This window comes from Nicotiana tabacum, chromosome 17 (assembly GCF_000715075.1).
Source record: "Nicotiana tabacum cultivar K326 chromosome 17, ASM71507v2, whole genome shotgun sequence".
Taxonomy (NCBI): domain Eukaryota; kingdom Viridiplantae; phylum Streptophyta; class Magnoliopsida; order Solanales; family Solanaceae; genus Nicotiana; species Nicotiana tabacum.
The window spans coordinates 110,075,260-110,088,552 of NC_134096.1; the positions used below are offsets into that span (position 1 = coordinate 110,075,260).

The following is a 13,293-nucleotide window of genomic DNA, read 5'->3' on the forward strand; positions in this document are numbered from 1 at the left end:
AATAATAATAATAAAGTATATATTCTTAAATTGTTTAGGTGAATTTAAAAGTTATAAATGAAGAGAAACAATAAAAACCCATATATATGAAATCCAAAAGATGCAAATATCATTTAAAACCAGCAGTACATCATCTCCAATTTTTTTCATTACAACAAGAAGAATATTGATCACTATATCCCTTCTTTGTCCACATATTCTCACCACAACAAGAATACTGCACCACTAATGTCGAAACAAAAAGAGAAAGAAAACACAACAAGTTTTTTGATGAATGCCCGAATATATTCCAGACCCTGCGTAAACACAGGATATCTTGTCCATCGGACTGTCCTTCTGCGCTCACTGCAGGACTCTATGCTTAGGAAACACACGACTTTGATCTTGATAAGCACTATAGGTAGAAACAATAGCTAGGTTTGAAACTGTTTTATAATAAATGATATCGCTCAGTTTAATTTCATGGCGATAATTTTTTGCTTCCAACAAAATCAAAGACTCCAGAGACGTAGCATGCAACAAGAAATATTTCACCAATTTTTCTTCAAGCTCAAGTTTCTTAAACCTCTTCACCTTCAATAACTTGAGTTGTGGGAATTCTGTTTGGCACTTCTCAAATTTTTCCTTTGCCACCAAATTCCAATAGCTTCCAACTTCCATTGCATAAAGACCAAACTGCATAATTAATTTTGTTAATTACTCCACTAATTAAATAAGTACTGATTAAATCAAGAGTATTTTTTCCTTTTTTTTTCCATTTAGCCATGCGATAACATTAACACAAAGCACGGCACAAACCTCATTTACAATAATTTTTGTAGGAAACACGTTATTCTACGAGACATCGATAATCTACAAGTGAAATAGATAAAACAAGCTAGTTGTGACTATGAGTTTTAATTCCAAGATATGCGTACAAATTAACGAGAAACAACATCATCAACTGATTCTAATATTCCAGTTTATTTCTCGTTTTCCTTTTTGATAGTAGGTTTGATTATTTTCTATATAGGAACAGATATCACTTAAATTTGTCTTTTTAAAATATCAGATCTAAAGAGAAAGGCATTAAATAAAAATCCATATATGTTGATGGTTTCAATTTCATAACTTTTTATTCTGGATTTTGCGATTAATAAATCTTGAAAAGTTCTATTTTCAAGTTGAAAAATAACAGGGGCAAACAAATAAAGATGACCGGGATATGTTTGCTTACAAAAATTTACAGATAAATTAAACAAAAAATTTCACAAAGACAAGAAAAATTAAGTAATAAACAATAGCAAACCAAAAAAAAATTGTTCAAAAAGGTCAGAATATATACTTACATCAATAAAGAGTCTCTCTATGTTGGGACAATTCTTGACAAAACAAAGAATGTCCCAAGGGTTGACAAAGCTCAATCCACGTCTAACCAATTGGAGTTCCTTCAAATTCTGAAAATAGAATTCCACATCTCTGTATTCAAAATCCACAAATCTTGGAGAAAGCCCCTAATCAAATAAAAAAAATTATTTACGCTGTCAGTGGATATAAATTAAATTATAAAAAAAAGAAAAAATATATGATATAATTATTTTACCTCAAGAACAGCATTGGTAATTGAGAGAGTCTCAACATCTCTCAAAACTTCCATCAAATCATCCCTATGAGCTATATGTTGAAGCCCTTTTGTAGCACCAAAATCCAAGATCACATCTTTTAATCTTATGACCATTGGATCCACAAACTTAATTTTATTAATCTTACCACTATAATGAAGTGTGGTAATACTTGGAGTATTAATAGTGACCAAAATTAAGTCAATGCAATGTCTAAGCACAAGAGCACTAAACCTATTCAAACCTTCAATATTAATTTCACCAATCAAAGAACAACCCTCTAGAGCCAAAGATTCAAGAAGCAAACAGCTTGACAACAACTTTTTAGTAAAAAAAGGTGGCACAGGAATCATACTTAGACTAAGAGATTTCAAGAATTGTAAACCACTCAATTTTTGTGACAAAAACAATTCACAACGGACTAATTTTAAGACGCGAAGAGTTGGCTCAGTGAAGATATCAGATTTTATTTGACAATACTGATAAGGTTGAATTAACTCTACTTGAAACTCTTCTACGCCTTTTGAAGCAACCATTTTAAACCAATTCTCAAAATAAGCAGCATATGGTATAGGACTAACATTTAATTTAAAGCTACTAATTTTGTCACCTAAGTGCCTCAGTAATATATAATTAACAACTGACGCCTCTGACCATTGTCTCGCTCGACAACGTCGCCTAAAATCTTTATCAAAACAAAGGTCACGAGAATATAACCATGAATATCTATATGGTTTAGCAACAAGAGAAGAAGAAGTAATAGCATATTCGATAGGTAAAAAAGTGAAAATCCTATCAACAATTTCATTAGGAAGATACACAGTAGAATTATTGGATTCATCATTATTATTTGTTTCCAAAGAGTTTCTCCTAAATCTTTTCCTTGGATTTGGCACCAAAACTCGCTTTATTTTGGACCCTGAACTTGATGCTTCCATAACTATTTTTCTAAGTTACAAAAGAGAAATATTAAGACAAGATGTATATAGAGAGGAGGAAATATTAAGACAAAATGTAGTGAGAAGAAAATGTGAGAGACCTATGTATATATAGTGCATGAATGAATGTATTCTTATCTGGCAAAAAAAAAACAATAAGAATATAGTCAAATTTCATAAGTAAGTACACATAAAAGCAATCTATAGTTAGATTACGTTAGAGGGGACTGCTTTATGGCGTTTTATTTGAATTCAGAGCCCCGAAGTATCAGGTTATATAATAAATAAATGAAAAATTTTGATAATAGAAAATAATTTAATAAATTTTTTATCTATGTGATAAATTGTTTCAAGTTTGAAATTTGAATTAACATATATTCTAACGGGGAAAAACTTAATTAAAGAGCAGATTATACTAAACTGAGTTTCATTACTCCAAACTTATCAGTAGGGAGTTTTACAATGTTACGTGATCTGGCGAATGAGCCAAAAACACGATAAGTCGTCGGTTAATTTAAGACGCTGGCCACATAAGAAAAAATAATATTGGCATAATATTTTGCATCACTGATACAATGTTTGTTTTGCAACATAAAACTATATACGCATTATCGATGCAATTTCTACATAACTAATATAACATCTGGATCTTTATATAAATCTGGTTATTAATGCAGTTTTTGGTTTAAGATGTTAAAATCTTCTAATACTGCATAATTTATGAGGAAACAATGTAATTATTTGTGTAAGATAAAATTATAGGAATAAAAATATGTAATAGCTTTAACTGGTATAAATATAGTATAAGTTCAAATGCCCGTAAACTAGGCAATTATTTTATTATTCGTAAAATAATTATTTTTAGTGCTTTGTAGGTTGACCGCGTTAGTAAAGATAATACATGCATAAAATGTCATGAACCAAATCTCTTACATCGTTATTACTATTAAATTAACCGCATAACCATCTCTAAATTATCATTCAAATGCATGCAGTAGAAAGATGAGTACTTAGTACAAGTTGGATCAAGTGAAAGAAGGAATAGGCCTGAAGTTTAGGCAAGGATGACATACAACACGAGAGTAGGTTGCAAAATTTGGAATGTTGAAAATGAGCAATGAATGAGATTCTCAGCTGAATTGTGTGATTGAATGTTTCACAAGAGTGGGGGTGCTTAAAAGAAATGATGAGAAATATGGTTGGTTTCTCTACTCCAACAACACAAGGTTAATAAAATGGATGCCTTTTCAGCTATTTTGAGCATTGACAAAACTTTAAGAAGATAATGAAAAGACTCGGTCATACCATGCATGGATAACACGTTCAAGAAGTAGCAAGCTAGACACAATTCCTCAAACTTTCCTGTGATTTTCTTTTCCATATACCAAAATGGAAAATGAGAAAAGGATAAGTTAAGTCCAAATGAGGCAAATACCAGAAGTAATATCTCTGAGCTAATAACTGGTTAGGAAAATTTAATGAGCATACATTCATAAATAGTGCAACACAGTTTGTTTAGAATGATTTTCTGTGGTTGTATTTTAAGGTGGTGTCATCACATGCTAATATAAGTTTATACACAAGGCTGGTATAAGGATCAAGCTTCTTGATGAAGGTCCTGAAGCTCATCTTTACCATTTGAGCCTCCCGAACTGGGGCTATCAGCATTTTCTAAGGATGCTGAATAGGAGAAGCTCCACACAGAAACACAATTTTCATCACCTAAACAAGGAAAAAACAGTCATATTTAAAACTTCTCTTGTTAACAGTTTGTAATCAATCAGACCGCTATAATACAAAGAGCATTTCTACAACAAATGCAAACATTGACTTGATCTGAGCAGATGTGATCTAAGCATTTTAGCAACTTTATTAAGAAGGGAAGCAAGTAGGACTAAGAAGCATGACAACAAGTTTGTTTCTCAGAAAGTGGTAAATGGGAATGAGGAATCAGACATATCAAAGCATAGGAGGAGGAGATATGGCATCAATTATGAAGATATTTCATTGCAGACGACTACAAAAGTTTGAACACATATACTTTGGGGCATTATTCCAACAATGCAGGGTGAATAAATTTACCAGTAAGGAGCATATCCTCGTAGGCGTCATCTAAAACTCCAAATCTCCGGTGGCCTGACGAAGAGGCAGCCATTGGCAAGAAAGGATGAAAGGAAAAACCATTCACCGTGTCTAAAATGGGATAAGCTGAGTAAGAAATAGAAGAAAATAGGTAGACCTTCATCCAACATAAGCTTTCTGTATATGATAATGAAGTACCTGATGCAGCTCGGAAGCTGGACACCCACTGTCCAGTTTGAAGATTATAAATGTGAACTGAGCCATCCTAGACACACAAGCAAGCACACAAGATGAGATCTTAAATTTCATTGCGACAGAAGATGTAATTTTTAACTAAGTAGAAGATTACCTGTCCTCCCGAGCCAAGATGCTGACCCTGAGGTTCAATATCAAAATATATGCGCTGATTGGTAGTTTCTGATGATCTGTACAGCCTTATTAAATGAAACAAAAAGGGGAACTTTAGAAACTTGACCACTGAAGCAATCAGTCACCATGATTTCAAACTTGCACAAGTATCACCATAACTAATTATTGCATTCATGCAAATGGATACTCTCAAGTCTCAACGTGGATAGTTCGAAAATCTGTGTCTATTGGCTGGATAATCGCTTCAATACCAAGATAAGATATATCTTTCTTTCCATTTTATAGAATGTTGAGGATGTAGACCAATCTTTAGGAAGAGTTATGCCCCTTTTGTGAAAAAGCATTTCTTCAAGTGTTTGGTAACAATTAAAGGTGCTTTTAATTTGTAGAGATGTGGAGAAAAAGCACTTCTAGTAGAACCTCAAGTTTGGACACTCTACCCCTCCTTTCTGCCAAACAATTAGGCACCATTTGAAAAGACAATTTGCCTACAGCTAAATTATAAGTATAAAAAAAATTGTTAATTTGCCCTCAACCCTTCCTTTGTGCCCAGAGTTCGGTAACATGCAATGAAAAATAAAAGTGCAACTCTGTAAGTAAATCACCATGAAGTAGTAGAACACTCACATTACTTCTTACACGAGTCGTGCCAACTAACCACTCTCCACCTTCTCCTCCTTAGGCTATCTGCAGTCAAAATCGCTCCCATACCACACACCACATCAAGAATGCTACTTTTGTCGGGGCGTAGATTTTGATAATTTTCTCCACAAAGATCTAGGATCTTCTCCAATAAATAGAAGGATATAGGAAGTACTCATTTCGACCATGATTCTTTTGATACCATCAACATCCTCAAACTTTCTATGATTGTACAATCTCAGCAGGATTTCCACCTCACTAAATGATAATTCTATAGAGGTCTTCTAAAGGATATACCCACGATACTTCTTTTTTTGGAACCTCAGCTACTGTGATCATCTCCAATGAGAATACAATAGGAAATCATCTTTTGGACTATTATCTTGGCACCATAAATTCCACCAATATCATCTTCTACATCCAGCTGCTACCAAGAATCCTATGAATTTTGTGATTCTTTCTTCCTTCATGATTACTTTCCAAAAGCTTGTCCCATAAGAGGAAATGAACCTCTTTAGTATACCAATAGATTGATAATTTCCACATTTCACATTAATGATTTTCTTTTCTTTTCTATGTCATTTAATAATCAGATTTCACCTAATCCAGGGTCAGGTGGCTTAAGTGAAACCAACATAATAGAAAGCAGATTTCTACAATTTTTAATAAATCGGTCTCCAGATGCAAACAGTATATTTTTGTGAGCTCATCGCTTTGCATGTAAACACTACATATACAAAACAAAAAAGACACCCAAACAACAAGGTACCAACTTCCCACTAGACAATTTTTTTTTTTTTTTATAAGATAATGGATTTCATTTAAGGCATCAAGAAGATGCAAAATGTACAGTGCAGTAAAAACATTGTTAGCTCTATTACAATCCCACTAGACAATTTATAAGGCCTATGGGGGAAAGAAAGAAAATTTGAGCAGCATGGCTGTCCAAATAATAGTTTTAGCTTTTTCTGATTTGGCATAAAAACTTCTTTTCTTAATTAAGTGAGTGAAATATCATCAAGTCATCCAGGGAATGCAAAGATACAAAGGGAGGCAAATTGTCAGCTCAGAAAATACAAAAAACTTGTAAAGCTAAGCCAAGGAGCTGACAAATTCCAGGAAGTGATCTAAGCTTATTCTTGAAGGGGGAAAACCAATGAATAATGTTTGAATCTCATGTAATCATCCCGCCTGCTGAATATGCAAGAGCATGTAAAGAATATAGAAATGTTTTCACAATATAGACAGGATTTCAATACTTTCAAGCAATAATCATTTATTCCACCCTTAAATAAAATAGACCACTTCAGATTATAAAAGAATCCCTCTCCAGGAAAACATCATATGAGCTTATATAGTGTTATTTTACAGGACAAGGAAACTGCTAAAGGATTATCGCTTTTCTAGCAAGAGAGTGAGATGTCAGATACAAGAAAGTTGAAGAGGAATGCATTTCATTAGTTTCTATATTGAACAGAAACAAAACGATCCAGTCAATCATTCCGACATTCTCGTTCCCTGAGTATCCAGTCAGTAGAAAGGAACTTACTTGTAAACAATTTCAACAGTCTTCCGAATGTCCCAGCACAGTATGTAAGGGTCCTAAAACAAGATTTGAGATGAACTCGGTCAAACATATGTTTAATACAACATGCATGCATGACAGTGTAGCACTAGCACATGTGGCGATATAGAATAAATGAGTCCGAAGAGGAAACAGTCAAAGTTTAGATCATAAATAGACAACAACAACAACAACCCAGTGGAATCCCACAAGTGGGGTCTGGGAAGGGTAGTGTGTACGCAGACCTTACCCCTACTCCGTAGGAGTAGAGAGGATGTTTCCGATAGACCCTCGGATCAAGAAGAGATCAAAAATAGACAAGTGAGGGAAATCAACAACTAGAAGACATGCCTTTTAGCCGAACAGGCACAAAGTTTATATTTCTGAATGAAGGAAACAAATACAGATCTTATTTCAATTTTATAACTCAAGTGTAACAAACTGCACACTTATAAGTCTAGGTAGAAGTTGAATAGAGTGCACTATGCGAAAAGGTCTCAAATGTCTGACATAGCTGACATCACATGAAGGCTTCCCTATGAACTTTAATCAAAGCTTACTATGAAAAGTTAATGAAGGTCATCTACAGCATGGCATGGGCTTCCCTTTCCTAAACCAGCAAATATCTTAAAGTTCCGGAGTGGGTTGAAGCATATATTTGCACTGACAGACGAATACATAAACTGAATTATAAGAACCAAAACAATGATCATAAGACTTGCAAAACCCACAAAATTTGAAGAGAGAGAGAGAGAGAAGGAAACCTATTAAATTGATGCTAGAAATTTAAAGGCAATGTGGTCAATTATACATTCGCCAACTTTGTTATGCATTCTCCCTTCTAACATCTTTTGGCACTAATTCCACGGGAACACTAAAGTCATAAATTGCTTTCAAGATCTCACCTCACTAAAAGTCTTTAACAGAATAGGAGAAAGAATAAAAGGAAAAACAAAAATAAAAGAAGAGAGATAAGACATAAGAGCAGGTGCTAGGATCATTAATACATAAGCAGTATCCAAGTCTGAAATATGGTTACCATTAATTACTAATGAGTAATCAAACTCATGCTTGCATTAATTTTGATATTCTGCAAAGCATTTTTCTATTTAGTAATAATTTGAAAAACAGCTAATGAGGTTGTTATATTTAACTTTGTGAAAACATGGTTGAAAGTGGTAATTGAACTTCAATAATTTTGTAAAACCATTGATCAGTAATCGACCTTAAGATTTTCTTTGATTGTTCTTTTCCTATTTTAAGAATCTCTCATATTATGTGGAGTTAGTACAAACCTAAATCACTTCCTCAAAAATTTCGTGTAGCTATTGTGGTTTATGTATTACTTTGTTAAATCAAAGATATGTCTAAGCTATTCCAGTTAGCTGTTTATCGCTGAAACAGATTCTGGCTCCGCTCTGCCCCAACTCTATCCCAACCAAATAAAAAGCCTGCACAAAAAATGAAATTCAACTCAAATGGATAAGTTTTTCTTTTGAGCTGTCTATACATTCTGGTTTCTTTTTCGCTAAAGATTAAAAAACAAGAAACCCTCTAAGGCAGCAAGCGCATTTGGTCCATTATTTATGATGGATAAAATAAAATTATAGATCCAGCATTTTCTGTGCAAGGGAAGGAACAAAACAAAAGGCCGAGTATCTGTTAAATAGACATTAAAAATGAACAGTACGGTACCATCGTTCAAATTCCTACCTTCCTGCCACCAGAGTACAAGTAGTTTCCATCTTTTGAGAATTGGACCTGATAAGTGAATGTTATCATTGAAGCAATTACAGATTTTTGAGTATAAGAAAGAAAAAATGAATGATAGCTCTACCAACTTACATGTGTTACCCCACCTTCTTGACCATGCAATACATAGAGAAGTTCCATGTTATCTTCTCTATGTATGGCAGTAGTTTGGCTATAGGATCCTGTGGCCAGCAACCCTGAATGGCTTGGACAGAAAGCAATTGAGGATATAATGCCTAAAAGATAAGATAAAAGGTGTCAGAATAATAAATGTATAATGAGGAATAATGTTGGCATCAGAAGGTAGGAAAATTAATTAACTTCAGCTGCACTATCTAGTTTCACTTTGATATAACTATCAGCTTGATGTGTTTGACACAGATAATCATCAGCTTATTATCTTATTATACAATCGAGTGCTAAAAAGGTGATCATAAAGAGAAGCGGCTACTGGAAAATACCTGATTGCCCTTCTTTATTTCCTTGAAGGGTGGAGTGCTGGGTAAAATCTCTACCAGGCCGATGAACATCAAATATTCTTATGGATTTGTTGTATCCAGCAAATATCCTAACTCAAAAAGAATAAAGAGTCAATGAAAACTTACTTTTGTAGCAAATTACCAGCTAATACATAGATAAAGAAAATGAAGCAGACCACAATACTACAAAAGAAGTTAGCATCGTAGTGCAAATGAAGTAAGAAGATGCTCAAAGAAAAACTGAAAACACATTAGTCTTAAAGTCTATAAAACAAAATGAAAAAACAAAAGGGAAAAGCATTTTTTGGGAGGGCGGAGGGTCAAGAAATTCATTAGCAACCACCTAAAATTGATAACTAGGTCTCATTACTGTCATTCTGATCACGCTCTCAGTAAATACGGATAGATTGCAGTTTTTTAATAAATCAAAAGAGTTCATCTACGCTTTATCGTGATCATACAATACCTTTTTAGATGTCTTTATCAAAAAACAAAGGTACTGCGATCATACTATCACTCTAGCCAACCCTCCAGATAAGTTGGTATTTCCACTTTAAACAAAAATCAACAAAAGTTATACAACAGAACTTTTGACCCTCAATAACGTACTCTTTACCTTCAAAAGGTCTCCTATTTCTTGCCTTCAATCCAAAAGATACAATAAGGAGTTGTCTACCATAGGTTATTTTTCTTCCCGTCTTTTCTATAGAGTTTCTTTTTCTTCACATCCATTTTGAAGATTACCTAACTTGTACTTCGTTAGTTTTATTTTATATGGGCACGTGTTTTTTTCTTTTGGTTTGTTCTGAAAAAGTTGACACCTTTTCATAATTAGAAATTCTTTAATTTTAATGTTTCCAATTTATCCTCAATAACGTGCTCTTATAGGAATTGACATGGCATGTCGAAAGCCCTACATACTAGTGGTACTTTTGGTTGTTATTAGCTTACATACATGTGCGCGAGTGCGCACGCACACGCACATATTATATATGTATACATAGAGAGACCTTTTGTGATCCAAGTCTTCCTTTCTTTTTTAACTTTGTGTTCATTCAATCACCGCCAAATAAAATGAATAATAGGTACTAATTGTTTACCAGGCAAGCCTTTTATCCAGAAAGAAAAAAGCATATCTATTTGCCAAGATAGCTGAAAAACTCATTTTGATGGCCTCTCTACTAACTCACAAATAACAGCTCAACTAAATCTACTGATTACATGCATTATCCAACAGTTCTGGCAGTAATTATATTGACTAATCTGGAAAACATAAATCATGTCGGTGGAAGTAAACTCTTTAATCATCAATCATATAAGAAGAAAGAATATTCTGCACTAAACACGCTTAACCTAGTAATTACTCGTACAGCATCAGTCATCTATATAATTTCATTGACTCCAAATAAAAATTTATACCTAGTGTGCTATGTTTCTTGTCTTCTTCTTTTCTAAAACACAACTAAAATACTACAAATAAAATTAATGAAAAAGGACCAATGCCTCATGAACTGTGACCACAAGAGTGAGGATGGAGAAAAGCAATCTGATAAAAAAAGAACAACAACAACGACCCAGTGCATTCCCACAAGTGGGGTCTGGGGCTGATAAAAAAAGAAATGCTTACTTATTCCCTGCTGGGTTGAAGGCAACTGAGAAGGCAGCAGTGATCTCGTCCATGGCATCATAAGCACGGTAAGTACAGCGTAACTGCAACCACCCAAGAAAAGATAATGTAGGGAAGAATATCTTCCTAGCTAAGCTTGTTGAGCAGCTATACAAATCATGGGTAGTTAGCAACCTATCAAAGAGCAAGCGAGAGGAAAAAAATAATGTAGCAACAGCTCTAGAGACGAAGACACACCTGTCCAGTAGTAGCATCCCAGAGATGAATAGGGTGATCACGGGCAGTACTTGCAAAAACACATGTCTCTGGACCTGGGTCATGAAAGAAAACTCTAGTTAAATTTTTCTTATCACAGTCAGCATTACCACAAATAACAAGGCAATTGACATACTTGAAGAAGACATATAGGGATACCAGCAATAGTCATATACAGACTCCCCCTCACTCATGACAAGGCTTGCAGCATAAGAATCTGCAAATAATCATTCAGTCTTAAACACAACAAACAACAACATGAGATAGCAAATCATATCAAGTTTAATACTGAACACACATGATTGATAATTTCCACAATTACTATAACATACTTCCACAATGTTGCTTCACATCCAAACCTAAATATACTAATATCATACAATTTACCTGTATCAGCAGCTGATGAAGAAGTATCAGCAAGCCATTCACTTTCATCGTACGGCCTATCAACGAAGCAAAGCCAAATTAACAGAGCAACTCAATGCAATGGAAATGCTAGAATAACTAGGTACCATTTCTTACTATGTGCTTGCCTTATAATAGCACCACATATGAATCTATTTATCTGTTAATCAATCAATTAATTGTACCTCATTCACAAAATTCTGGGGTCGGCTATATGAATTCTCTATATACATTCAGCTCTATTTTCAGATAATTCGTCATTTCATGAAACTCTATTTACCAACAGATTTTAAGCCCCACAAACCCAATCACAAAGTATGAACTCCAAACGAATTGTAGTTGGAAAATTTTAATCTTTACAGTTATTCAAGACTTAAAATAATTTCACAGTTGTTCCTGGAGGATTTATCATTGAACATAGTTATAAAGTAGTAAAATGTATAGCAATTCAAAAACTTACAAGGTAAAAGAACAAAAGGTATTATCATCAGAGCAAGTGAGGAAGCAAGAACCATCCGGGGACCTATAATTCCAGAAGAAAAATAGATAACATATATATATATATATATATATATATATATATATATATATATATATATATATATATATATATATATATATATATATATAGAGAGAGAGAGAGAGAGAGAGAGAGAGAGAGAGAGAGAGAGAGAGAGAGAGAGAGAGAAAAGGCATACCATTTAACACCCTTTAAGAAATTGTTAGGGTTAGAAGGAGTTCTGAAGTGGTTGAAGAAATGATAGGTTCGATATGGGGGAACATCATATTGAATAACTGGCCAACGGTAAGAAGATTCTTCCGATGGTTTTTCTACAGCTTCAGTTGGGACTTCTATCTGGTCTACAGCTCCCTCTTCACCCATTGATTCTCTAATGGGCTGCTGCTCTGAAGCTTCTTCTTCCCCCATTTGATTGATTCGCTAAAAAGGCTGCTAACGTTAGTCTGTGAAGAGTGTTAGCGCCAAAAAGAAAGTGTTTCGAGGGGTTTGGGGGGCTATTTGAGAAAGACACTGCTACTATAAATTGTTATGGATTCCAAGTTGGCACTACTGATGTTGCTCGGCAACTATTAACTTTCTATATACCTGTTATATACATAATTATTTGTTATAGTTACTATTCAGTTATTACGATAGTATATTCGCGTTATTATATTCGTAAATACGACAGCAAAAAGTACCTAAAATTATGGCAATTCAGCTGTACACACATATATTCACATATATTCGTGTCATGTATTTATGAATACAGTAACGGCAATCAACTTAAAAATATGTATGTCTAGCTATCTAATAACGAAATTAATATCAATTAGCGCGATACACTCCTAATATAACTCAACAAAATCAATTATAACATGCCTCATAATCAATCCAATTAATTAGAATAATTTTTCAGTTGTATATAACTGTTGTATTTAACTTTTGTATTTAGTGTGTTTTAATTTTTTTTTACTGTTGCATTCATTAGATTCAATGTTTGTATTTACTGTATACGCTATTTTATATTCAGTGTATTCAAATGTATCTGTATTAACAGTATTTTAGTTATTCCTAATA

General features: G+C 33.8%; 2 protein-coding genes across 4 annotated transcripts; both read right to left on the reverse strand.

The window, feature by feature from the left end:
* Nucleotides 1-242: 242 nt before the first annotated feature.
* On the reverse strand, nt 243-2,664 carry LOC107773074 (putative FBD-associated F-box protein At1g61330). The gene is made up of 3 exons (XM_016592519.2): nt 1,583-2,664; nt 1,329-1,493; nt 243-675 (listed from the first exon to the last, which is right to left on the reverse strand). The coding sequence occupies exons 1-3, from the start codon at nt 2,537-2,539 to the stop codon at nt 343-345; spliced, it is 1,455 nt and encodes a 484-aa protein (XP_016448005.2). The 5' UTR covers nt 2,540-2,664; the 3' UTR covers nt 243-342.
* A 1,309-nt stretch (nt 2,665-3,973) lies between these two features.
* On the reverse strand, nt 3,974-12,783 carry LOC107773073 (uncharacterized). 3 transcript variants are annotated; one of them, XM_016592517.2, is made up of 14 exons: nt 12,413-12,781; nt 12,175-12,237; nt 11,697-11,752; nt 11,446-11,526; nt 11,292-11,365; nt 11,055-11,137; nt 9,410-9,516; nt 9,042-9,184; nt 8,910-8,957; nt 7,182-7,234; nt 4,971-5,055; nt 4,820-4,886; nt 4,622-4,732; nt 3,974-4,261 (listed from the first exon to the last, which is right to left on the reverse strand). In XM_016592517.2, the coding sequence occupies exons 1-14, from the start codon at nt 12,640-12,642 to the stop codon at nt 4,137-4,139; spliced, it is 1,326 nt and encodes a 441-aa protein (XP_016448003.1). In that variant the 5' UTR covers nt 12,643-12,781; the 3' UTR covers nt 3,974-4,136. The 3 variants fall into 3 exon arrangements, with proteins under 3 accessions (XP_016448003.1, XP_075090924.1, XP_075090925.1); XM_075234823.1 differs by having other exon boundaries at nt 4,622-4,886; nt 12,413-12,783; XM_075234824.1 differs by lacking the exon at nt 12,175-12,237 and having other exon boundaries at nt 4,622-4,886; nt 12,413-12,783.
* Between the last annotated feature and the right edge of the window lie 510 nt (nt 12,784-13,293).

Excerpts from the sequence above, each read along its gene's own strand:
- LOC107773074 (XM_016592519.2), bottom strand. The coding sequence starts at position 2,539 with ATGGAAGCATCAAGTTCAGGGTCCAAAATAAAGCGAGTTTTGGTGCCA. Across the intron at positions 1,494-1,582 it reads TTACCAATGCTGTTCTTGAG|GGGCTTTCTCCAAGATTTGT; the intron begins GTAAAATAATTA and ends TTATTTGATTAG. Across the intron at positions 676-1,328 it reads TAGAGAGACTCTTTATTGAT|TTTGGTCTTTATGCAATGGA; the intron begins GTAAGTATATAT and ends TTAATTATGCAG.
- LOC107773073 (XM_075234823.1), bottom strand. The coding sequence starts at position 12,642 with ATGGGGGAAGAAGAAGCTTCAGAGCAGCAGCCCATTAGAGAATCAATG. Across the intron at positions 5,056-7,181 it reads ACTGTTGAAATTGTTTACAA|GCTGTACAGATCATCAGAAA; the intron begins GTAAGTTCCTTT and ends TCATTTAATAAG. Across the intron at positions 4,262-4,621 it reads CGAGGATATGCTCCTTACTG|GTGATGAAAATTGTGTTTCT; the intron begins GTAAATTTATTC and ends TTCCTTGTTTAG.